At 35.0% G+C, this 25,148-nt stretch overlaps 2 protein-coding genes across 3 annotated transcripts in view; both read left to right on the top strand.

Annotated features, from left to right (window-relative positions):
* LOC136028173 (dolichol-phosphate mannosyltransferase subunit 1-like) overlaps positions 1-13,354 on the top strand; it is a 35,304-nt gene extending 21,950 nt beyond the window's left edge. Inside the window, exon 6 of the mRNA XM_065705867.1 lies at positions 8,833-13,354. Within this exon, the coding sequence (XP_065561939.1) occupies positions 8,833-8,937 (105 nt within the window). The 3' untranslated portion in view covers positions 8,938-13,354. The remainder of the gene's footprint in view (positions 1-8,832) is intronic.
* Positions 13,355-23,072: 9,718 nt separating this feature from the next.
* Positions 23,073-25,148, top strand: part of LOC136028172 (ileal sodium/bile acid cotransporter-like) — a 74,097-nt gene continuing 72,021 nt past the window's right edge. The window contains exon 1 of one of the 2 annotated variants that reach the window (XM_065705863.1): positions 23,073-23,112. In XM_065705863.1, coding sequence (XP_065561935.1) covers positions 23,084-23,112 — 29 coding nt within the window. In that variant the 5' untranslated portion in view covers positions 23,073-23,083. Of the gene's footprint in view, positions 23,158-25,148 lie in introns of both variants that reach the window. The other variant, XM_065705862.1, reaches the window with a different exon arrangement.

Below are 25,148 nucleotides of genomic sequence, written 5' to 3'. Positions count from 1 at the left end.
GGTTTCCTGTTGTATTCAGCGTCGATTGGTTTCCATACAAAGATTGCACTCTTTTTGACTGTTTTCCTGTTACTTGAGAGCGACAATCTTTGTTCCGATTTGACTTCTGAATAATTATCTATAAATCATTGTCTCTTGGAAACTGCAACTTGAATGAATGAGAGTAGATGACGGTATTTCATTCTCGGTATTTCATGTTTCATTTCTTTCATACAAAGACTATTTTACGAGATTTTCATTATCCGTTCGAGATTACTGTTCTATTTTCCTAGGCAACAGATGTCGGAGCGTGACGAAAAATCACCTGATTCCATTAAACCAACAAAGGAGAAAAATAAAAAAGACTAAGTAATGTTAAGGCTTTGGCTTGATTCTGAGGCTCTTGTTAAATAGTGGAGAAAATTACAATTATAATGATATAACGCTTAAATAAGGCTAAAAAGCCACTAAAAATGCCCAGAACTGTTGTATGTTTGTTTATGTGGTTAAGTGGGGAGTATATTCTTCATACGATTAATGCTCACGAGCAATGTGTTACATAATTGTCAAGTGTCTGTAATCAAACAGTTCGTGGTAACGAACTGTTTGATTTAATTCTAGAGAAAACTAGTATTTAATTCTAGAGAAAGATTGATCAGGTTGGGAGCTTCAGTTACCTTGGTAGTATTATTAGTAAAGATGGTGGGAGCAGTGAAGATGTATAAAGTAGAATAGCTAAAGCTCAGGGTGTTTTTTCACAGTTAAAAAAAGTTTGGAAGAATAGAAAGATAAGCCTACAAACCAAGATTAGAATATTGGAAGCTACAGTGATGACAGTGGTCAAATATGGCTCTGAAGCATGGACACTCCGAAAAGCAGATGAAAATTTACTAGATGTTTTCCAGAGAAATTGCCTACGGATTGTTCTGGGTACCCGGCTGACTGACCGTATTTCAAACAGTAGGTTGTACGAAAAGTGTGGTTCAATCCCGCTTTCTGGGGCTATAATGAAAGAAAGGTTGAGATGGCTAGGCCACGTTCTGCGGATGAAGGATGACAGATTACCGAAGATTGTCCTTTTTGGCCAACCGTCTGGGGCTACACGGAAAGCAGGTCGTCCTTGTCTGGGTTGGGAGGATGTCATAAATAAGGATTTAAAGGAAATGGGAACTTCCTGGGAGGGTGTAAAGAGGGAGGCTTTAAATAGATTAGGTTGGAGGAGGAGCGTGCGTAGCTGTGTTGGCCTCAGGCGGCTTGGTGCTGCAGTGAGTTATTAGTAGTAGTAGTAGTATGAATTTTACGAAACCTGTCAAAAACTGACAAAAAGTACTGTAAACTATTGGAAAATTTATGAATTCTTGCAATCTTTACGTCAATAAACTTTTTTTTTTTTTTCTTTTTTTTTTTTTGATCAGTCACTTTTTGGAAGCTTATTTTGCAAAATCTCTTGAATAGACGAATGTTTGGACCTCTCTTTGCATTAAATCAGAAAATAAGTTTTTCAACTGAAAGTAAGGAGTAACATTAAAACTTGAAACGAATAGAAGATTTTTCTTATATGAAAGGGGTTGCCCCTTCCTCAATACGTCGCTCTTCACGCTCAAGTTTTTTAATACTTTAAAAAAGCTACTTATTCTAATTAAACGGCTCTTGAGTTCAACATGTTGTATTTAAAGAATGGAGATGAGAAGTCAAAGTCTTGCGTAAAGAGTGGGGTATTGAGGAAGGGGTAACTCCCCTCATATACAGATGAATTATTGTTCGTTTTCAGTTTTAATGTTGATCCTTACTTTCAATTGGAAACACTCGTTTTTCTACTTTAATATCTGGCCACTTTTTAAATAACGCCGGCCCCCAACACGGAAAATTCCTCTGTGGAAAGTCCTTCCCACGTAAAATACCCCTCCCCCCGAAAGTTTCTTGCGGATTATTCTGCCTGAAAAATTCTCCCTAGCATACTTTCATTTGAACAAGACTTTAATTTCAGAGATTTTTTTCAAATCTTCTGGAACCTCTCCATGGAAAATATTTTCTCGAACACACCCCTCCCCAGTGGAAAGCTACGCCCCCGGAGACAATTCCTACTCTGCTGAAAATTTACCCCGGACAATTCCCCCAGAAGATTTCCTCATGTAAAATTGAGGCGACAAAGAGATTGTAATACAAATGAAAAGAATTTCCTATAGGAATTCTAGCAAATTCCCCCAGTGTTAAACTTTCCCTGAAAATTTCATGCAGCGCAACAGTGCTGCCTAAGTAAAGAACGGTGTTGGCACTATGCAATAGTGCTGCAATAGTGCTGCCTAAGTAAAGAACGATGTTGGCACTATGTATTATTTATTGATATTATTTTATTAAGGGTTGTCGTAGAAACTTCAAAAAGGGCTCATTCAATTGGAAATTGAGAGGGCTAGTGCCCTTTTTCATAGGCGAAAGTGATCGGACGGCAAATGAATCCCAACCCACGCCCATCATTTCCCCAAACACTTCTGATCAAAATTTTGATATAGCTGTTTATTTCGTCGTTGTTGAAAGGTCTGGAAATTATGTCTTTGAGGATGTCTTTAATGAGACCTAAGTGTTGTCATAAAAAATTCAAAAAGGGCTCATTCGATTGGAAATTGAGAGAGCTAGTGCCCTTTTTATAGTCGAAAGTGATTAGAGGCCAAATTCCCCCCCCCCAGGTCCATTTTTCCCCAAACATTTCCTATAAAAAATTTTATGTAGCCATTTTGTTCAACGTAGTTGAAAGGTCCGGAAATTATGTATCTGGGGGTGACCCCCCTCCCAGCCCTCAGGGAAAGGGTTATAAGCTATGGCGTGGGGGCATATAAGACTTTTATAGAAAGCGTGGTCATATATACTTAGGAGACGGCTCATTGATTGGTAATCAGAAGCTCTAATGCCCTTTTTAAGAGTCAAAGTAATCGAAGTGATCGATTGCATCTAATAGAAATTGTGAGATAGCCATTTTATTCAAAATAGTCTAAATATCATATAACAAGGATTTTGGAACTGAAACAAACTCCCAGAGCCAGGGGCAAGGGTTGTAAGCTATGCCTCATGGGTGTTTAAGGCTTTTTTTTGGTTGGAAATTGGAGGTTCAAGTTCCTTTTTAGAGTCAAAAGTGGTGTAGGGCAGCTACCCCCCCCCCCTTCCGACTATATTTTTTCACCAAACGAATCTGATTAAAATTGTGAGATAGCGATTATTGCTCAAAATAGTCCAAAGAACATATAACAATGCCTACATTTAGAATTACTCTAGGTTTGACACAACCCCCAAGCGCCCTGGGGATAGGGTCTTAAGTCATCCCCTGGGGGCATGTTAGGTATTAATGGAATGGGTGGTTGTATTGACTTCAGATGGGGCTCATTTGGTTTGAAGTTATAATGCCCTTTTTAAGAGTCAAAAGTGATTTGAGAGCTACCAGCCCCCTCCCCCCTCGCTCATCATTTCCCTAAAGACGTCCAATGAAAATTTAGAGATAGTATCTTCGTTTATTGTAGTTGAAGTATCCAGAAATTATCTCTTTTAGGAATACAACTCCGCCCCCTAAACCTAAATAAGGTTTTTACAGAAAGGGTGGTCGTATGTACTTCGGAGGGGACTCATTGGATGGATAATCAGAATTTCGAGTGCCCTCATGAGTCAAAGTGATCTGAGGACAGCTACCCCCCACGCGTTGTGTTATTCTGAAATATATCCAATAGAAATTTTGAGACAGTCATTTTATTCAAAAATTTCCAAAGATCATATAACAAGACTTGTGGGGCAGATACATAGTACCAGGGCGTGGTAGCGAAGGTTGTAAGTTACGCCGCGTGGGATTTAAGGCTTTTATGTAAGGAATGGCTGTTTACCTTTAGAAGAGGCTCATTCGGTTGAAAGTTTGAAGTTTTATTTCTTTTTTAAGTTTCAAAAATGATGGAGGGCATTAAGCCCCCCCCTGACAACCCTTTTTTCACCAAACGTATCTGATTGAAATTATGAGGTAGTGATTCTGTCCAAAATAGTTCAAAGAACATATAATAATGCCTCCAGCGTTGATATCACCCCCCAGTGCCCTAAGGAATGGGTTGTAAGTTACCCCTATCCTACAGCTCTTAGGGCAAGGGTTGTAAGTTATGCCCTGGGAGCATGTAAGGTTCTTATAGAAAGGGGGTCGTATATACTTTGGATCATATACGACCAATATGCAATATGCACATGTTACTACCGCTCTTAATACTGCTGCTACTACTGCTACTAATACTACTACTAATACAACACTAACGCTGCATCTAATTCTACTACCACCGAAACTACTGTGATAATAGTTCTATTAAGGCCAAGTCTTTGAAGGTAAAATTTGAGAGAATATTGATGGCAAATTTGAACTAACAAAATACACTATGTGCATTTAGATTGTCAAAGTAGGGTATCTTAAGAATTGATTTGTGTATTAAGTTGGAACTCTCAGAGAATACTTAAAGTGGAAGATTAATTGACCAAAAAGCAATATGTACACACTACATACTAATGCTACTGCTACTGCAAAATTTACTAGTTTTACCTCTGCTATTAGTATTGTTCTAACTACTACTTCTATCGCAACTAGTTGTAACGTTAAGAGCATTAACATGAAAATTTCAAGAAATATATGAATCTACAGGTTATCAAAAGAGCAAATCCACAATGTCATAGCAATGGCTAATTGTATTAAGTTGAGTAGTTGCACTACTGCTGTGACTACTATTAAAACTATCCCTAATTGTATGAAAGTGAAATTTTCAGAGAATATTTCTGAAAATTTATATTGTACGGAGGACAACCTGCCATCCGTATGCAGGTTGTCAAAAGGGCATATCAGCAATATCCTAGGAACAGTTTCGTGTACTGCTGCTACTACTACTAGTGCTATCAAAGCTAAGACTACTACTATTAACTCTACTCCTACTGCTACTACTATAACTACCGGTGCTACTACTACTTTTAATAAACCTATGGGTATTAAGGTAAAAATGTTGGACTTTCAACTTCAACTTTATTAATATCAAATAATCAATACATGCATCTCTTTTAACATCCCCACAAAAGACTCCATGGCCTAAGAAAGTAGGGAAAAACATTGCAATCACATCTATCAAGGTTCATAATACAAGATAAGGGAAATAAACACGGAGAGGAAAAAAAATAACAAAAAAGAAAAACAGAAAAATGCAAACAATTATGTCGAGCCGTTTTATTTTTATTAATTATGCTTAATTGAACTGGCAAATTTTGTATTACTATTATTACTTATATTAAAAAAAAAACAGAAAAAAACAAGAAGAATAATTAACCTAAATGAATTTTCATTAATCTTTTGATGACCTCAATAGATTGGCAATCTCTGATTGTCTACGGCAGGGAGTTTCTAACCCTACAACATGCTAAAATCTGACCTCATGGTGTTCGAACAACCAATAAAACTTCAGAGTTACGAGTTAACACTAATTCGGGGTTATAACAATTTCAAAAACAAGAGAGAAGTTGACCCTGAAGGTATTTATGAATAAAAATAGCACAAGATAGGAAATACTGTAGACGGAACCTAAGGAGAGAATTTGTTGGCGTATTATACGTATCTGAAACTAACGGACGGGACTTTTCATGAAAAAGAGAAAGTGGTTTTGATATTGATGGGAAAGTACTCATCCAAAAAATAGAACAGTAATTTATGTACGTCTGTATGGGAAAATTATAAAGAAGCTTCAAAATTCATCCAGGAAAAATATACCTTAGCCTACGTATCATACCTAACTTTCTTGACACTTTTATTCGGAGAAGGCTAATATGGTTCTTAAATTAAGTATTCTCATCGACAAGGACTCCTAGAAACCTAACAAACCTATTTTGTGATCTAGAAATAATACCTTTAGAACTTGGAATAATATTCAAACCCAATATAAAAATATCAATATAAGAATATCAATATAAAACCAAAGATCGCTCTTTCTACCAACTTTGTGGATGACAATTATGCGCGCGGACTTCAGTGCCTGAGGGAAAACTCCACATTCAAACGACCTATTAATAGGTTTTATTAGCGGAGTCAGTATCGCTGGGAGAATAGACTTGACTACTCGAGTGGGTACTAAATCAGGTCCTGAAGAAGACGATCCCTTTAAATTAGAAACTATAATTCTATATAACTATTTCGAAAATCAGGCAAATTTTCTCGGGCTTAGCTTTTGATTGGTAAACCCTAAACTTAATGAATTTTATATATTTGGAATAACCATGAAAAGACAACTCTTTTGATGGATCTATTGATATAAAAATCCCTTTTTTAGTTTCGGTTGCCATTGAGTGGAGTCGCTCCTTAATTAGAGTTCATTACCACGAACCGTTTGATACACGCGTGTTCATGTAACTATAATGATGCAAAGAACCAAATATACTCAGCCGAATTGATTTTTTTGACAGAGTAAATATATGACAAAGTTAAAGCTCAAAAATAATACCGAGAAAAATACGAAGAAACCCTGTATTATCGAGCAAAATTAGCAATAAAAACAACAATCATTTTTATCAAACGAACAATAATACCGAGCAATCCTGTATTATCAAAAAAAAATTAGCAACACAAACAACAATCATTTTTTTTCACTTTTTTTTCTTTCTAGGCATCGATATGCAAATATCTACCGTACATTGGTCCAAAAAAATCAAGGAGTACTTTCAGTATCCAATTTCCTAGGATCAACAACAATCTAAATAACCGTTTCAAAATTCAATGAAGCATTATAATCACTAGATGCAAAAAAAAAAATCCCATCTCAGGGTTTTTTCTTTTTATTAAGTTAATCCCAAACGAAAATTTTTGTCGGAAAACCGACAAACAAGTCAACTTCCATTCGGAGCCAGTCTGTAGGCAGTACCAGACAATAAATTCCTTGTAGTTGCTTAATAACCACCTGCGCTGAAGCGGGAGAATAAAACCCATGCACAAGACAGATTAATCGTATGAACAGTCTCTTAATACAGTTGAAAATACCCCCCCCCCCGCCTATCCTAAATCAACCATTTATTATTTTTAGAAACCATCAAATGAATATGTAAAACAAATTATCTTCAGAGTAAAAAAAGGAGAAAAACCTTATTCTATGTAACATTTATTTTGAATTAAAACGGTTTTTAAATAAAAATAAATATGCGAATATTATCAAAAATTTGTCAATTTATAGAGATACTAGAAATTTAAATATTAATTCAATTTACGATATTATTTTTGAAGATGAACACATAATCAAAAACTGTAATAAAGTGTTGCCAAATCTCCAAGGGATAAAAATAAATACAAACACAAAGACTGGCAGCATCGGATGCTAGCATTAGATTACTTGTCTACAGAATAACCAAGTCTATTTTAAATTTATTGTCTTATTTTTGCCACTTGCTTTTGTCGATTCAAAGAGGTAGCTCGCTAAAAGTATGTTAGTAGTAATTGTATATATTTCAGTTTGATATTTCATTTTATTCTTATATATATATATATATATATATATATATATATATATATATATATATATATATATATATATATATATATATATATATATATTCTTTTCGTCTGAGATTTTAGTTCTTTTTTGTTTTCCTTGAATGCTGCAGACGCCTTGATTTAGAGCTTAAGTGGCTACCGCTTGGTCTTCAGCCACAAGCGAAATATTCGTTTGATTGTTTCTCTTCTTTTTCTTTATACTGACAATAGACCCGTTTGTCTTCTCTATATTTATTTCTTTGTTTCAATCAGGAAAGTCCACTTGGCGTCGAAATTTTACAGATCAAATTCATTTACTGAATACTTACAATATCTGTATGTAACTCAATGATGCTTTTGAATGGTTGTCTCCTTATCGCCCAGCCTATGAAAAAAAAAACTGAAAATATAGTGAAACCTTTGAATATTCTGGTGGTAGAATAATAATTTGAAAAAGGAATGGGTTAGAGCATATCCTCACATAGATAACTATGTTCGGTCAAAATCAATACAATATCCAGGAATAACCCAGGGTATACCAGTTTTTAAGTAGGAATTGTGAATATCTTTAATACCAAAATATCATCTCGTAATAGTGAATATGTCATTTTTTGTGTTTAAAATAAAATAGCAGATAAGAACAACCCTGTGGCTGTGTTTCATCGAAAATGTAGAATTTTTTTGTGAGAATGAAAACGCTGATAATGGTAATTTTCTATTGACCTTTAATGGGATACTCCCTTAAAATAATCCAGAGATAATTGTCGCTGTTACCCCTAAAGGTCGCATCTAAGATTTTTCACACTTGTAATATTTTTGTCAAATGCCATTAACGAAGCTGTTTTATTGCAAACGATCAACAGAGTAATGCACACCAGGAGGATCAAAGTGTAATTTGACATGCATTGTCCTTCTGTTTCGTCCTTCGACAACAGCTTAGCAAACTGTATTTGGCAACAAATATTTGGCAACTATATTAGAAATGTGAAAATGTTAGATTTTTCGTTTGAGCCTGACGGCGACGATATGTATAAATGTTTCAGTGTTAAAGTTGTAATGAAGACCTACGCGATCTGTAATGAACGTGACAATCACGCATAAAGATGTACGGGGATCATAAAAAATAAAAAGCCTTCCTTTTGACTATAAAATTGCTTTTTTCCTTATTTGAAAAATTAAGGAAAAAAGGCTTATGGAAAGCCAATTAACATAATTTCACCAAAATAACGTGTATGAGGTGTTCATGCACTGACTGCGATATTTAATAAAATATTGATCATCTTCTTCTTTAGGGGTCTATGTGCTGTCTCTTTAATTAGCGCACTAAAGCTCTGCTTTTATTTCAGGTTCCAATATCGTTTGTAGATCGAGTTTACGGTGAATCTAAACTTGGCAAAAGTGAAGTCGTACAATTTGTCAAGGGTCTTTTATATTTGTTCGCAACAACATAAAACATTCCGCTCAACCATTAGAATTTTTACGGGAATTTTCTATTTTGCTAGTATTTTATTAGGCTAGAAGTTTTTTTTTCTCTTTAATGTGTCATATACAATATTTTCAAGATACTGCTCCAATTTAGAGTTTATTTGAAACATGAAAGATTTTTAAGTAATTCCGAAAAATTGGTCTGTTTATTATAACTAGGCTAAAAAATAAATTAATAATAACAACCCTAGCCAGCTGAGAGCTAAGCATGATGCTTTTAGTTAGCACATAAATAAATGTAAAGCGACGCCAAGTAACAAAAAGATCTTCGGGTAAAAAAGTAAAACAATAAAATTTGAAGCTGAAAACCTGAAACAAAAGACAAGAGGAAATAGCTAGAGAAGGTTACCTCAGCACAATTATAATGTGATTCAGAATTAAGGCTAAATCTATCACAATTATAATCAGCTAAATCAGAACTAAATCTGATTTAAAAATAATCCTGACTTAAGAATAATCCTGAAGAAATACCTTTTCATTGAAGAACGGCTATTTAAATCTGGGATTATTTAAGTGAAATTAAACTTATTAGAAGCCAAATATTAAAGGTTTCGTATCTAAGTATCTGCTTCTAGTGATTTCAATTCATTTGGATGTTGGCAGCAAGTAATACATTGTTGTCTGCACTGGAAAAAAAAAAGAAATTTTGTGGAAAACCGGATTTTTCATAATTTAACTCTGTCTGATATCCGGAATATCCCGGATGTGTGTTATGATTTGTCTTCAGTGTATATTGCAAAACATTGCTAGAATGAAACCAAAGAATAACTTCCAAGAAAAACACATTCCTTTTGTCAAGATTCCACCTCTACCTGAAAAAAAAAACAATTTTTTTGTGACAAAATAATTTGTTTGTAATTCTTTGGAGATGATTTCGCATATTTAATTGTTCGCCTATCAAATATTCGAAATGTCTGAGTCATGCTGTTGACATAATAGCAAATGTAATTATGATGGAATGGGCAATAAAGTCGTAATTTTTCGCTACTTCTTATAAAATGGGTCAAAAACCACGAAATATAATAATTCAGGCTTTCAAGTCACTAGTTTAGTGCATAAGACTCCTACAATTAAGCTGGGTTTTGATACCAAAGAAAAACAGCCGTGAACTACAGTTTCCACACAATTGCCAAGGAAAGGTCATGTTGTAATTGATAAGTCCCATGTCCAAAATAAGAATAATGTAATACCCGACGCAAGAAAATTGTCTATTTCATTAAAATGTAAAAGCACTATAAATAGAAAATTAATACAAAATGGATACAAGTAAGTTACCAGAAAGGGCTAATGAGAGAAATATTACTAGCATAAACTGGTTACGGTGCTTTGAATCTCTAGGCTAATTCATAGCTGATATACTCCAATTAAAACAACGATCAATTTACTCAATACAAACTAAAATTGCTATAAAAAGGGAGACAAAATTTACGCAGAATCAAAAAATTCAGACCATTCCTGAATAGCTTCCAGTAGCTTCCTTCAATTTATCATACGTTACATAAGACGGTAAGGCAAGCTGATTCGAGCACGTGCGAGGGATTAATAGGTGATCGGTTGCCATATCATCGCTATGAATATGGAATTCGTGTAGTATATTCACTCCTTCAAGGGTAGCAAAGCCTTGAAGATGCATTTTTGAAGAATCTATGACAAATTGCCAAGCTTTGCTCTGTTTCTCTGATTAAAACTATGTAGAGCCCGCCAAATCTTCAACAATAATTTTAGGAAGTGCGGATACTAAAAGTTCCAGGTCTTGTTCATTAGCTATAGATATGAGCCTTTTTTAAGACCCTTTTACTTCTGGAGACAAATTGTCTTCTTTAGGTAGTGGTGTTGGTTAATCCGTAAAATTTGTGGGTTTAGGGGATGGTGGCCCTTGTAGCTCAGCAGGAGTAAGCTCATCCTTTTATTTTTTACAGTTGACCTATGAACTAGCAAGAAAGTCTCTACCGTAGGCTGTAAAGTACAACTCTCAGACGTTTTGGACAGTAATTTCAAATGTTTACTCGAAGTTATCCAAAGTTTATCTAAAACAAGTTGCTCACTAAGATATTTTTCTGGCACTTCTGGCAGAATATAGTCACTTATTTCAACTTCATTGTCAACTCCAACTGAAACTTCTTCAGTAGTAATGTTGCTCTCGTTCGACATCAGTTTGTCTACCTCTAACAGCTCCAGCTGCTGACTGTTGAATTTTTCAATATGGGTCCCACTAAATGAAGAACAAGCTTTTACACAAGAAATAGGCCTGATTAGAGTTGCAGTTAATGGTATCATAAAGGGAAACCGTAAATGTCTAACAGGTCCTTCAAAAGTCTTAGGTTTTGATGGGGTAGATAAAGCCACATTATTGCTGGTAAAGCGATCTACCTTCACACTTTTATAACTTTTGGACGAGTTTGATTCTTCAGCTACTTCTTTCATTTTTTCGCTGACAGTTAGCTTTTGAAGGCAGGAGACGCCGTAACTTATTCAAAAGAATTGAAGTCTTGTCCCTTATCTCACATCCTATTTCCCTGACTTAAACTAGAAGTAGCTTTTAATGTATTTTCTAGGCCTTTTTAGAACAATTCTTAGACATTAATGAATCAAAAACGAGTCCAAGTGAAGGCTCAAAGATCCTATTTAACGTGAATGCCTGAGTTTTAGAGTTTCTTAGTATATTCCTACTTTTGCAGTTCTCAATGCTCCCAATGACGCAATCTACCTTCCTGACGCCTCAAAAATGACGCTGTCAACTCAGGTAATCTCAACAACACAAGAGAGAGTGCCTTCAATATTTGTTCGGTTAATAGAGCTGATCTTTTCGTTAAGCCAGCTTGGCAATTTATCCCCTGATTATCCTATTTCGGATGCAGAGGTGTTAGGGCGTGACAAAACATCCTAGAGACTAGGAACAGAATAATATTTTTTGTCTTTGGGATTTTTCTCTGACTTTTCATCAGCTTCTTCTTTAGGCAAGACACTTTTAGGGAATATTTATACTAGCTAAACAATAACATTTATGGATGAATCCACACAGCAGGTGCGTCTTATGAATGCGCAAGAATACTGTTTTTCTGTACACCTGACACTTCCGAGTCAGTCACATGAAAAATTATGGCTAAGGCACTAGTTTTAAAACCCAGAACAGTATCCATTTTAATGTTGAACCAGTCAGATTTGCCTCTTTTTTAACAGGTAACTGAGCTTCATTTCTTAGAGATGTGTCTTTCATTTGCTCCAAAATAAGACTTTTATCACCCCTGACGGGTTTGACAGTTATAAGAAAGGTTTCATATGACAGATGACAATCTTGAAATTTATACTTTGCTTCAGAAACACATCCACCGACAGGGGCTTTTGTGCGCAAAGGTCCTTCCCCAAGAAAACTCATGTTACAGAAAATGTGCCAAATATTATAGCCGAAATTAGTATTTTACCGACTGTATTTGTCCATTTCACTTTTTGACCAAGGAGTTATAACCATTTCGGCTTTTAAATGAATATTTGATTACTATTGTGACATTTTTGAAAAAAAAGTGAAAATTACACTAAATTAAGTGAGAGTTTTCTCTCTCCTCTTTTGGCGACTACATTTAAGATCGAAAAGTAAAGACTGGCATTTTTTTATTTATTGATAATGACAATTTAAAAATGAAAATAAACGAATAAGATTTTTTGAGGACTTTATGCATGCCTACACCCAGTGCTACATGTTTGACATCCACAGACTTTTTTCTTCTTCTTTTTTTTGGCTAGAAAAATGTCTAGAACTATCGCTTAAAACAAATTTTAATTTGTTCTTAGGTTTTTAGGTTTTTTGGATTCCCACTATTGTCTTGTATTGGATTTAATTACTCTAAAAAAAAAAACTATTTCCATTCCAGGTAACAAAAGTGATAGTTAAAACTTAAATTTTTGATGTGTTTGTTTAAATGTTTTTCTTATGAGTATCAAGCTGTTTTTAAAATTATTTAAAAGTAATACTCAGCTAATCGGTTTGTTTCTTATATTTTATTATAGTTGTATGCTATCATATTATCTACCTTTGTACTAGGGAAACCCAGGGACAGTTAAAAAAAAAAATTGAAAAGTATTAAGGTAGTGAGAAACTAATTGAATTATTTAGCAAGCGTTTATTTCATTATTATAAATGACTTTGTACACTGCACAGCTCCTTTAAATATAGATCTGACTTGACCAGTAACTGGGATCCTCTTAGATTTTAATGAAAAGTAGAAAATGAAAAGTTTCTCGAGTTTGAAGTTAGTCTTTCTAAAGGTGCGTTATTTGTATGTTATTATGTAACTTGTTTGCAATTTAAGGAATTTTGGTTTTGGTGTTACGTAGTTGTAGTTAATATGATATTTCAGTTTGAAATAAATATTACTGATTCAAGCAGATTTTTTTCAATTCAACTCTCTTTTGCTACTAAGAATGAATTTATCTTTGTGTAAGATAGCCTAATTGAACTTTCAAAGATTTTCAGAATCTGATAATTAAGACGATTTATGAAAATTCGGTTCACCTGACATTACTAGTTTCTTTAAATTACGAAAAAAGTTTGTCTCAAACCCATTAAAGTTTAAGTGTTATTTTACTAAAGTTATAACCTATTTTCACCTTTTTTTTCCTTCTTATTTTTGTGTATTTTCGACATAATACCTTAAATTAGTTATATGTTTTCCAAGACCACACTGTCTTTCTATGACAGACAAATAATCGTTCAAATGGGGACAAGCTCTTTTATTAGACAGTGAAAACGGATACAAAAGTCTGGATATTTCAATCATATATACGGCGATCGTCATTTGCAGAATGGGTCACCCAAGTCATCTGCATAATCTGAATCTACGAAGGAGAAATTCACCTTCCCATTCGATTCCATGCTCTCCCATAGCCTTTTTTGTGTGTTCTTTAGGATAAAGTCCATCAAAATAATCTATCAACGGGGAGAGGACACAACCGTGCTTCCTGATTTTAGACCTGATTCTAGACTACTACTAACCTTTCTTCGTACCTTAACCTCTACCTATTTACTTATCTGGTTTACCATCCAATGACAGGACTTTCCCTAAAGTTTTTCTATCTCCTGTGTCAAATTTCTGTCTACAATCCATAAAATTGAGGACTAAACGAGTCTAATGATTCAGATACTTTTCAATTATTAACATAAGATTGAGAAATTAATTTTAAGTCTTTCTGAAAGCTAATAAAAGTGTCAAATGTTCAAAGGCTAAATACGGAAAGAAACTCCGTATTAAAGTTATGATAAGAGAGAGGTTGTCCAGTTTTTACTTCTAAGTAATCTAATGTTCAAGCAGCTGATACGGAAAAGGAATTTATAAGAATGAAAAAAAAAACTTAGTCTTAAAAATGATTGATAAGATAAAAAATAAAAAATTCTTTGATATTGATAAGTCGACTTTAAATGCATATATGCTTTTATACATTTGTGTGTGTTGGCTAACCACCGATTTCGATATTTAATATCATTTTATTTGTGACGAAATATTGTAAAAAAAAATCGCAAAAATCTATGGGTAAAATAAACTTAAAAGGTGGAAATTTTTTATAGATGGTCAAGGATAGGCGTATTATATACTACACCTGAAGCGGTTGTAAGACCTATCGAAATTTGATGGGAAGTACAAGCTAATGTAGTAGTTCTGATGTTAGGGGATCAGGACGCGACCCAATATTTTAGGGGGAATAGGGAGGGCCTTAGAATCTCGTCAACAGGACATCCAGCAGAAAGGGTTATTGGATCTCAACCAAATTCGGTGATGAGTAAGAGTACGTGTCTGTTGGTCCTTACTTCTTTTTATCTCTGTTGAGGGAAGGGCTCCCTAAAGGCTTGTTATACCGACATCTCCTTAAAAGTTTTGGGATTTAAATCAAACTTGGTAGAAAATAGGAGTAAATCTTCTAGTTGTACTTTTTTGTTTCCACATCCATTTTAGTCTCTGTGGGATAGGTAACCCTCCCCCTTCCATTATTTTCATCCTGACATTTTCTAAAACGAGTTGCCAAGCATAAATAAAAAACCGTGAAAGTATTTATAGTAACTTATTATAACGTCTCTTACAAAGACTGGTCCAACAGCAGAGGTTAGGGCAAGTGTCGTCAATTGCGTAAATGGCAAGGAAGCCGCAGTTGGGTATATGTCCTCTTGATCCCCCCCCCCTAATATTTTGGAAAGTAATATTTTCAGGGTAACTCCATTTAAAAAATGCCTTTTTTATATATTTTCATTGAAACAACTGGAAAAAACGAAAAATTCACCTCCGCCCCTAAATTTCATTCAGTTAAAGGGAATAATTTAGGACTATTAGTGTGCAAACAGAAGGTGTGAATCCAACGTGATTAGCCACTGTTGCTTCTGTTGCTCAGAAAATACTTTTTTTGATCCCAGTTGTTGCAGTATTCCATGGGGCAGAGGACTGGCTCGCTCCTTTCTTTTACTTCTTTTTCATAGGCTAGCGATGTCCGGGTTGCAGCGCTAGCTTACAACCTAGTAAGAGACGATCACGTCCAGTTCTAAGAAATACAATAACCCATAACTTCTAAAAATAGTGTCAGATCGAAACACAAAGTACACTATTAGCACCGCCTTGTCCGAAATTCCTACGGAGGAAACATACAGCATATTGGCTTGAACAACAAAGAAAATATGTTGGCTTGAAAAACAAGAAAAGTGGCTTGATCTACCATATTCTGCATCGGCGGCATCTTTTTTTCTGTTCTTTTTTTTTTTTTTCAACTCAGACAACTGGGCACTGGAAAATCATAGAGAGCTGTTTAATGGCTTTATTTAAAGGAATTTGCTACATATAGTGTCTTTAGTAATCCACGTTTATCTTTCGACAAGATAATTTCATTTTAGTTCTCAGTTTAGGATCGCTAAAGTTATTATGTAAATTGCAAAAATATTTATGTTGTCTGAGCAATCGTTTTAATTTTCAAATTAAAACTAGAAAATACCTGAAAATTTTTGACTTAGTTTTTTTTTTGTTAAATTATAACTATTGACCAAGTGATTTTATGGGAATGATTTTAAACATTGACAAGATATGGTCTTCAGTGAACGAAAGAAAAGAAAGTATAACAGAAAAAAGTATCAGAGTCAAGTAATCCAAATATCTACTTTAAGAAAAGAAAACTACAAAAGAAATAGGGATAAAATCCTGAAATATTAGAGAATATTTCAGAAAAGTCTATTTAAGAAAGATAAAAGGGCCGCCGAACGGAATAGAGCTCGAGCGTATGTGAGGATGGTTACTAAGTTGACATGTGATCCATGTTTTAAGAAAATGAAATATGGCAGAGAAAAACAGAGGTATTTAACAGACCATTGGTATCGAGAAGCGAAAATTGAGAGAGCCAACCAAATGATCAAGGAGCGTTATCATAATGATGACGATTACCGAAAATAATATAGAAAAAATTATTGCTACCAAAATAATTAGTAAATAATGGGGTGACGGAAGCTATAGTAAAAAAAAGTCAAACCTATGTAAGGCTGTACCAAAGAACCCATAAAGATAAAGTTAAAAAGTATATCCAGAAGTCCAATTAGACGGCAAAAATGCATGCTTATCTTGATAAACTGAGAAACATTTTACAAATGTATTATCGGGATTACGAAAAGTATTCAAGATTACAGATCTCTTTGAAAGAGCTGATGTTGTTGAAAAGTCGGCTAGAAACTCTCTGTCAAAACTTCATAGTAATATCCAAAAGAAATGTTGTATGTTTAATGAAAAGCTTCCAAGTTATGGACTGGAAACTGTGGAACAATTTACAGATTCAATGGAAAATATTAGACTGCACTGTGAATATACGGAAGCGTACTTCTTAGAAAATTTGTATATTAATCAAACAGTTCGTGGTAACGAACTGTAGTAAGGAGCGACCCGGCTCAATAGTAAACGAAACTCTAAAAAACGGAATTTTGATGCCAAAAGATATATCAAAAGAATCGGATTTTCATGCTGATTTTAAATATATAAGTTTCATCAACTTTAGTCTTCATCATCAAAAGTTACGAGCCTGAGAAAATTTGCCTTATTTAGGAATAACCCCTAAAAATCATAGAATCATAATCACACCATCGCATTCGGCGTATCATAGAACCCTGTAGCAAAAATTTCAAGCTCCTATCTACAAAAATTTAGAATTTTCATATTTTTTGCCAGAAGACAGATCAGGGGTGCGTGTTTATTTATTTTTATTTTCTTTTTTTTCCAGGGGTCATCATATCGACCAAGTGGTCCTAGAATGTCGCAAGAGGGCTCATTCTAACGGAAATGAAAAGTTCTAGTGGCCTTTTTAAGTGACCAAAAAAATTTGAGGGCACCTAGGCCCCCTCCCACGCTCATTTTTTCCCAAAGTCAACGGATCAAAATTTTGAGATTGCCATTTTATTCCACATAGTCGAAAACCATAATAATTATGTCTTTGGAGATGACTTACTCCCCCACAGTCCCTGGGGGAGGGGCTGCAAGTTACAAACTTTGACCAGTGTTTACATACAGTAATGGTTATTGGGAAGTTGTCAGACGTTTTCAGGGGGAGTTTTTTGGTTTTGGGGGTGGGTTTGAGGGGATTTGGCTAGATGGGAGGATCTTTCCTTGGAGGAATATGTCATGGGGGAAGAGAAATTCAATGAAAAGGGCGCAGGATTTTCTAGCATTACTATAAAAAAACAATGAAAAAATACACATGAAAAAGATTTTTCAATTGAAAGTAAGGAGTAGCATTAAAACTTAAAACGAACAGATATTATTACGAATATGAGGGGTTCTTCTCCTCCTAAATACCTCACTCTTTATGCTAAAGTATTTTTAGTAATTTCGACTATTTATTCTACGGCCTTTCTGATTCAGGGGTCATTCTTAAAGAATTGGGACAAAACTTAAGATTTACTTTAAAGAGCGAGGTATTAACGAGGGGACAAACCCCCTCATATACATAATCAAAATATAAGAACATAAAAGTTTGTTACGTAAGTTAATTCTTAAGTTACTTATTTTTTTACTAATAATAACGTTCGTTAAAAATTAAAAGTTCTAGTTCCTTTTTAAGTAACCGAAAAATTGGAGGGCAGCTTGGCCTCCTTCCCACACCTTATTTCTCAAAATCGTCTGATCAAAACTAAGAGAAAGCCATTTAGCCAAAAAAAGAATTAATATACAAATTTCATTTTAATAATTTATGTGCGGAGCGCCAAAATCAAACATGCATTAATTCAAAAACGTTCAGAAATTAAATAAAAAAACTAGTTTTTTTTTAACTGAAAGTAAGGAACGGCATTAAAACCTAAAACGAACAGAAATTATTCTGTGTCTGAAAGGGTCTGTTCCCTTCTCAACGCCCCGCTCTTTACGCTAAAGTTTGACTCTTTCTCTCAATTCTACTTTATTGAACAGCAAAAAACTTTAGCGTAAAGAGCGGGACGTTGAGAAGGGAATATACTGTGTAAGAAGGAATTTCATACACAGTATAATTTCTGTTCGTTTTAAATTTTAATGTCGCTCCTTACTTCAGTTAAAAAAATAGTTTTTTTTTATTTAATTTTGGAAGGATCTATTGCAGTTTATGTACCAGTGATACCAATATATATAAAAGCCTACATATGAACAACGAAGGGAAAGTTATGTTTTTCAGTTATGGCGAAAACGAACCCGGTAGGGTTATTAGCATACGTTTTTGTAAAACTGATGGTTTAGAACAAATTCCTGGAATTACTCCTCAAGAAAAAAGTATTTATAACTATGTTTTCATAATTTATGTTAGTTCTACTGAATATTCGGCAAAAAATGTTTTGTGTAGCAAAACAGGCTCTACTGAAGAGCTCAAGAAAACTATTGAAAAATATTCTGAAACTAGATCTGACAAGGAGATTATGACGACTGAACTCACCAATAACAATTTGATTACACATTCTGAAAAAGAAAAAAAAATGGGCAGCCTTTGACCTGGCAATGTCATCTTGATATCTGCAAGCTCTATCTGACGGATATTGAAACATGTCAAATTCCTTTTGAAATCCTTAAAAATAAAATAACATTAAAATCTTCAAGTTACAAAATCGTTGATTTCTACCTTTGCGGTTTGGATTATTGTGAAATCAATTACAGAGACATAAGAAAGCATGGGTGTTTGTTGTAGTACTGTAGCCCAAACGAGGGATGTCAGAGCTTTTTGCGGTCTCAAGGGGCACTAGCTCCACATTTTCCTGTATTGACGTGTTTCATTAATAGTGTATATAAGGCAGCATCAAAATCTAAGATGATACAATAAATTAATACACTGAAAGTCGAGGGTTCGTACAAAGAACTAAGGGATTATTTAGAAAAAGTATCAAGAAGACTCGATTATAATTGTCAAGGCGTCATCTATAGTGATAGCAATATTAGAGTTTGAAAATGAATTATGCAAATGATATTGCATGAAAATGCAATAGTTAAGTTATTTGGTGAGAGCCTTTATAAGGTGGCTAACATCAGGGATGCATACGCCACAAAGCATTGTGACTGTTATGAGTAGATAAAGACGAAATATCAATTGAAGCCTATAAGATCCCTTTCAAATAGGAAAGGTTTTGATGTAATGTTGTCCATGATTTAGAACACATAGTCGAGGATATACCGGAAGCTCACAAAGAACAGCTGATTGATTGTACAAGTTGGAAAGAGGATGTCATAGATTCATTCACAGTCTGTGATTACTGTGCTGGGAGACTGCTGAAAAGTCAGGAAATGTCCGATCTGTGTTAAGTAACCTTCATATCGACTGTACACCGGAATGTATAAAGTGTCTCAACAAGTTTGAAATGGCGATGATTCGATTTGTTATGCCTTTTCTTACGGTTGTCAGATTAGGGCAAGTAAATGCGTTGAAGAGACCTAGAACAGAACTTATTGACGCTCTTAAGGGTAGAATAGTATATCTACCTGTTGTTGTGCAAGCAAATTGAGACATTCAACCTGAAAAACTTTTTATCATTGATAGTTTTGTAATTATTGTTAATGGTCAGCCTACTTACAATAAGAATGTTTGGACTGCACTAATAGATTTGAGAAAAGTCCATGAAGCACTGTTGTGGATCAGAGAGAACATCAGTATCTGTAAAACAATACACGCATACACCCTAGAAGATTTAAATAAAACACTTGAAACGCGTCTTGCTGAAAAAGCGGTTGATGTTGATATTTCACCTGAAATACGGGAAGCTGCAATCCTTCAGAATCTGACAGAAAGGGCCAAATCTACATTGGTTGAACATTTTTCTGTCCAACCATTCAATTCAGTGGTTCCAAAAGTTTTTATGATAGATTTTAAGCAAATGAAAGATCTTGAAACTGACCAATTTCAAATCAAGAAAAGATGAAAGTGAAGACGTTTTCAGGAAGAACTTGATCTAAAGGTGTTTCCAAATCTTTTCCCAGGGGGCAAAAATGGCATGTGTGACAAAGCAAGACCTTTTTGGATTAGGAATGCAGAATATATCAAATCAAGGCTTCTTAGCAGACAAATAAGTTTCGTCTTGACAAACAGTTTCTTTTTCACAGCTTCCAATTGCAAGAACCTTCCTACATATGTAATAACGTCAGTCATATGCTGCTTACTGTGAAACCAAATCAAAATGCTTGTTAGTTTATAGACAGGCTTCATTCCCGAGATGGGGAGATGGAAGCGGCTTTGTTATCTGTTCAGCCAAAAATCTCAGCAGTGCTTTCAATCTCTTTCCTATAAGTAAAGTCAATGATTGAGCGATTGGGTCCACTGACTTTATTCCTGACAGCTTCATGGGCTGAATAGCACTCTCCTGAACTTATTGACTGCTTACGGACTGTCTACTACTCACCTCAAAAAAAGGCTGTTTGAACCATGTATCATGCATTACAGAAAGAATCCGACGAGATGAAATAGGCTTACTATGGAAGACGAAACTTAGTGTGTCTGCTAAGAAGCCTTGATTTAATATATTCTGCATTCCTAATCCGAAAAGGTCTTTTTTTTAAAAAACCTCCTTCTGTGGAAAAAAATTTTAATTGATCAAACAGCTCGTGGTAACGAACTGTAGTAAGGAGCAACCCAGCTCAATAGTAACCTAAACACGAAAAAATGGAATTTTGATACCATTAGTTACATCAAAAGAATCGCATCTTAATGCTGATTTTAAATATATAAGTTTTATCAGGTTTAGTCTTACCCATCAAAAGTAATGAGCCTGAGAAAATTTGCCTTATTTTAAAAAATAGGGAGAAAGATCCCTTAAAGGTCATACAATCTTAACGAAAATCACACCATCAGATTCAGCGTATCAGAGAACCCTATTGTAGAAGTTTCAAGCTCCTATCTATAAAAATGTGGAATTTCGCATTTTTTGCCAGAAGACACATCACGAATGCGTGTTTATTTGTTTTTATTTTTTGCTTAGGGCTGATTGTGTCGACTCAGTGGTCCTAGAATATCGAAAGAGGGTTCATTCTAACGAAAATTAAAAGTCCTAGTGGCCTTTTTAAGTGACCAAAAAAATCGGAGGACACCTAGCACCCTTCCCACGCTCATTTTATCCCCAAAGTCACCGGATCAAAATTCTGAGATAGGCATTTTATTCACCATAGTCGAAAAACCTAATACTATTTCTTTGGAGACGACTTACTCCCCACAGTCCCCGTGGGAGGGGCTGCAAGTTACAAACTTTGACCAGTGTTTACATATAGTAATGGTTATTGAAAATGTACAGACGTTTTCAGGGGGATTTTTTTGGTTTGCTGGGGTTGAGAAAGGGAGTTACGTGGGAGGACCTTTCCACGGAGGAATTGGTCATGGGGGAAGAGAATTTCAATGAAAGGAGTGCAGGAATTTCTAGCATTATTTGAAAAAAAACAAAGGAAAAAATAAGTATGAAAAGTTTTTCAACTGAAAGTGAGGAGCAGCATTAAAACTTAAAACGAACCGAAATTATTACGCATATGAGGGGTTCACCTTCTCGTAATACCTCGCTCTTTAAGCTAAAGTATTTTTTAATAATTTCAACTATTTATTCTACGGCTTTTGCGATTCAGGGGTCATTCTTAAGGAATTGGGACAAAATTTAAGCTTTAGTGTAAAGACCGAGGTATTGACGAGGGCGTGAACCCCTTCATATACGCAATAAAAACATACGAATATAGAAGTTCGTTACGTAAATTAATTCGTAAGTTACGTATATTTTTTACTAATGAAAACGTTCGTAAAATATTAAAAGTTCTAGTTGCCTTTTTAAGTAACCAAAAATTGGAGGGCAACTAGGCCTCCTCCCCCGTTCCTTTTTTCTCAAAATCTTCCGATTAAAACTATGAGAAAGCCATTTAGCCAAAAAAAAATTGATATGCAAATTTCGTTTTAATTATCTATGTGCGGAGAGCCAAGATCAAAACATGCATTAATTTAAAAACGTTCAGAAATTTAAATGAAAAAACAAGTTTATTTAACTGAAAGTAAGGAGCGACATTGAAACTTAAAACGATCAGAAATTACTCCGTATATGAAAAGGGCTTTTCCTCCTCAACGCCCCGCTCTTTACGCGAAAGTTTTTTACTGTTTTAAAAAGTAGAGTTAAGAGAAAGAGGCAAACTTTAGCGTAAAGAGCGGGGCGTTAAGGAGGAAAAGCGACTCTCATTAAGCGGCAATGCTAATGTGAGACACTGTGAGAGAAAAATGACAGAATCTTTTTTCTAATCTGAAGTTTGAAGGACTTTTTTAAAACAAAACATCTATTATGGAAATTGCTACGAAAAATCTGGCAACCATAGCATGAAATATCAAAGTGATCAAGATATCGCCTGTAGAATAAGTAATTTGCCTCTTCCTAGTCCAGAGAAATGATGGTGATAACGACAAGATTCACATAATTTTAACCTTTTCTAGTAAGTCCTTTGAAAAAATTGTATTTCGAAGGAAAATTGTAATATTCTGGTTTTATTCAATGGTTTTAAATGGGGATGAGGCTACTCTTTAATCTTCCCAAGTTAAAGGGACGGATGCCAAAAATTTTATTTCGTGCAAATTTCTTAGCAGATGTTGTGTTTATTTCCAAAGAAAATGGCAGGGCTTATCAGTTTTTCCGTGGATTTCATGGTGAGAAATTCTCTAAATATGACAAGGTGTTCATATTTTCCATCTTTTGAATTCGAATGCCCAGTGAACAGGTTATTTTTCTTATATTTTATCAAATGTTCGTCTTTTTTTTTGTAGGTACTCTAAATATTCATAATACGTGGCTTCACGAATTAATTGTAAAGTTCTATTTTAACAAAACATAGCAAATCAGTCATTACTAAACTGATATAGATAAAACTGAAGATGTAGTCCTATCAATATTCGACGAGTTTAAGCTATCCAGTTCGTTTGGTAATCCACTTGTCTAACCAAGTGGTTCTCAAACTGTGGTACGCTTACCCCTTGGGGGTACGCATACCCCCCCCCAAAAAAAATTTTTTTACCCACAAATAGTTTAAACAATTTACCCACAAAAAACAAAACCATTTACCCACAAAACAAATTTTTAGGGGTACACGGCCGGCCAGCCAAAAAATAACGCTTAATCTCTAGGACTGGCCATTTTATTTATATTTATGCTACAGTTTGCTTAATACCGGTAACTGAGAAGGGGTAGCTAAAATGTTTTGTGGGTAAGAAGGGCAACAGTGTCTAAATAAGTTTGAGAACCACTGGTCTAACTTATCAATAGTTCGACTCTGTAATTGAGCAAGGTAGTCATTGGGAGAGCCTGAGGGGTTTGGGGATTCAAAACTGTCCCCGAAATTAAAACTGGGACGAAAATCTGCAAATCTGGAAACGTGCATGGTTTTCAAAATCCTCACTTTGGTCAAACCCCTCTCTCTCTCCCTCCCTCCCTCCCTCTTTCCCCCCTCTCTCTCTCCCTCTTTCTTTATGAAACTCAAATATTGCCCTTTTCAAGGGACCAAAAAGATTGGAGCGCAACTGGCCCCCCTTCCACGCCCCTTTTTTTCTGAAAAACGTATCATTCAAATTTTGAGATAGCCATTTGATTGAGGATAGTTGAGACGTCCAATTACTATGCCTTTGGGATGATGTGGCCCCCCCAGAGTCCCCAAAGAAGGGGCTGTAACTTATGCAGTTTGTTAATTGTTCACATTCATATTTGCTATTGGGAAATATACGGACATTTCTGGGGGAATTTTCAGTGGGGTATTTTCACAACGGAGGATTTTTTGTGAAGAAGAAAATTTTCAATGGAAATTTTACATGGGGAGGGGAATTATATAGAGAATTTCCTGGTATGATTTGGAAAACAATCAAAAATCAAATAAAAAACTCTTTTTCAGCTGACAGCAAGAAGCTACATTAAAGCTTAAAATGAACAAAAACTATTCCGTATATAAGGGGGGCTGAATTTTCTCAATTCTCGCTCTTTAAGCTAAACTTTGACTTTTCGTCACAATTCTTTAAGAAAGACTGCTCAAACTCAAGGGCCGTTGGATAAGAATATGAAGTATTTTTGAATAGCTTTAACTTTAGCATGAAGAGCGAGGCTTGAGGAAGAGGCAGCCCCTCATATATGGGATAATTTCTGTTCATTTTAAGTTTTAATGTTGCTCCTTATTTTCAGTTGAAAAAAACTTGCCTTTTCATTCAATTTTTACTAGTATAGTCTTGCTTTTTTTGTTCAAATTTTCACTAGTTTCGTCGTGAATAGATCTTGATTTTGCTACTTATATTCTGATTGCTCACCTAACGCATTGAATACGACACGCGAGTTTTTGTTATCTGACCTTTAAACTATTTTTTAACAAAATGGCTATCTCAAAATTTTTATCGGATGGGTTTGGGGAAAAGGATGTGGGGGAGGGGGACTAGTTGACCTCGGCTCTCTCTTGAGTCTTAAAAAGTGAACTAGAACTTTCAATTTCCAATCAAACGAGTCCTCTCTGAAGTTTATAGCAGCAACCCTTGCATAAGAAACATATGTGCCCCCAGGGCATAACTTACAACGGCTGCCCCCGGGCCCTGGGGCCTTGTATTGACTCTCGAGTTTTCGTTATCTGACCTGCGAACTATTTTTAACAAAATGGATATCTCAAAATGTTTATCTGATGCGTTTGGGGAAAAAAGGGCGTGGGGGGCTAGTTGCCCTCCAATCTCTCCTGACTCTCAA

The sequence above is a fragment of the Artemia franciscana genome, chromosome 6, assembly GCF_032884065.1.
Source record: "Artemia franciscana chromosome 6, ASM3288406v1, whole genome shotgun sequence".
In the NCBI taxonomy this organism is placed as follows: Eukaryota; Metazoa; Arthropoda; class Branchiopoda; order Anostraca; family Artemiidae; genus Artemia; species Artemia franciscana.
Note: the sequence above shows the minus strand (reverse complement) of the source record. Positions and strands in the feature narration are given on the sequence as shown.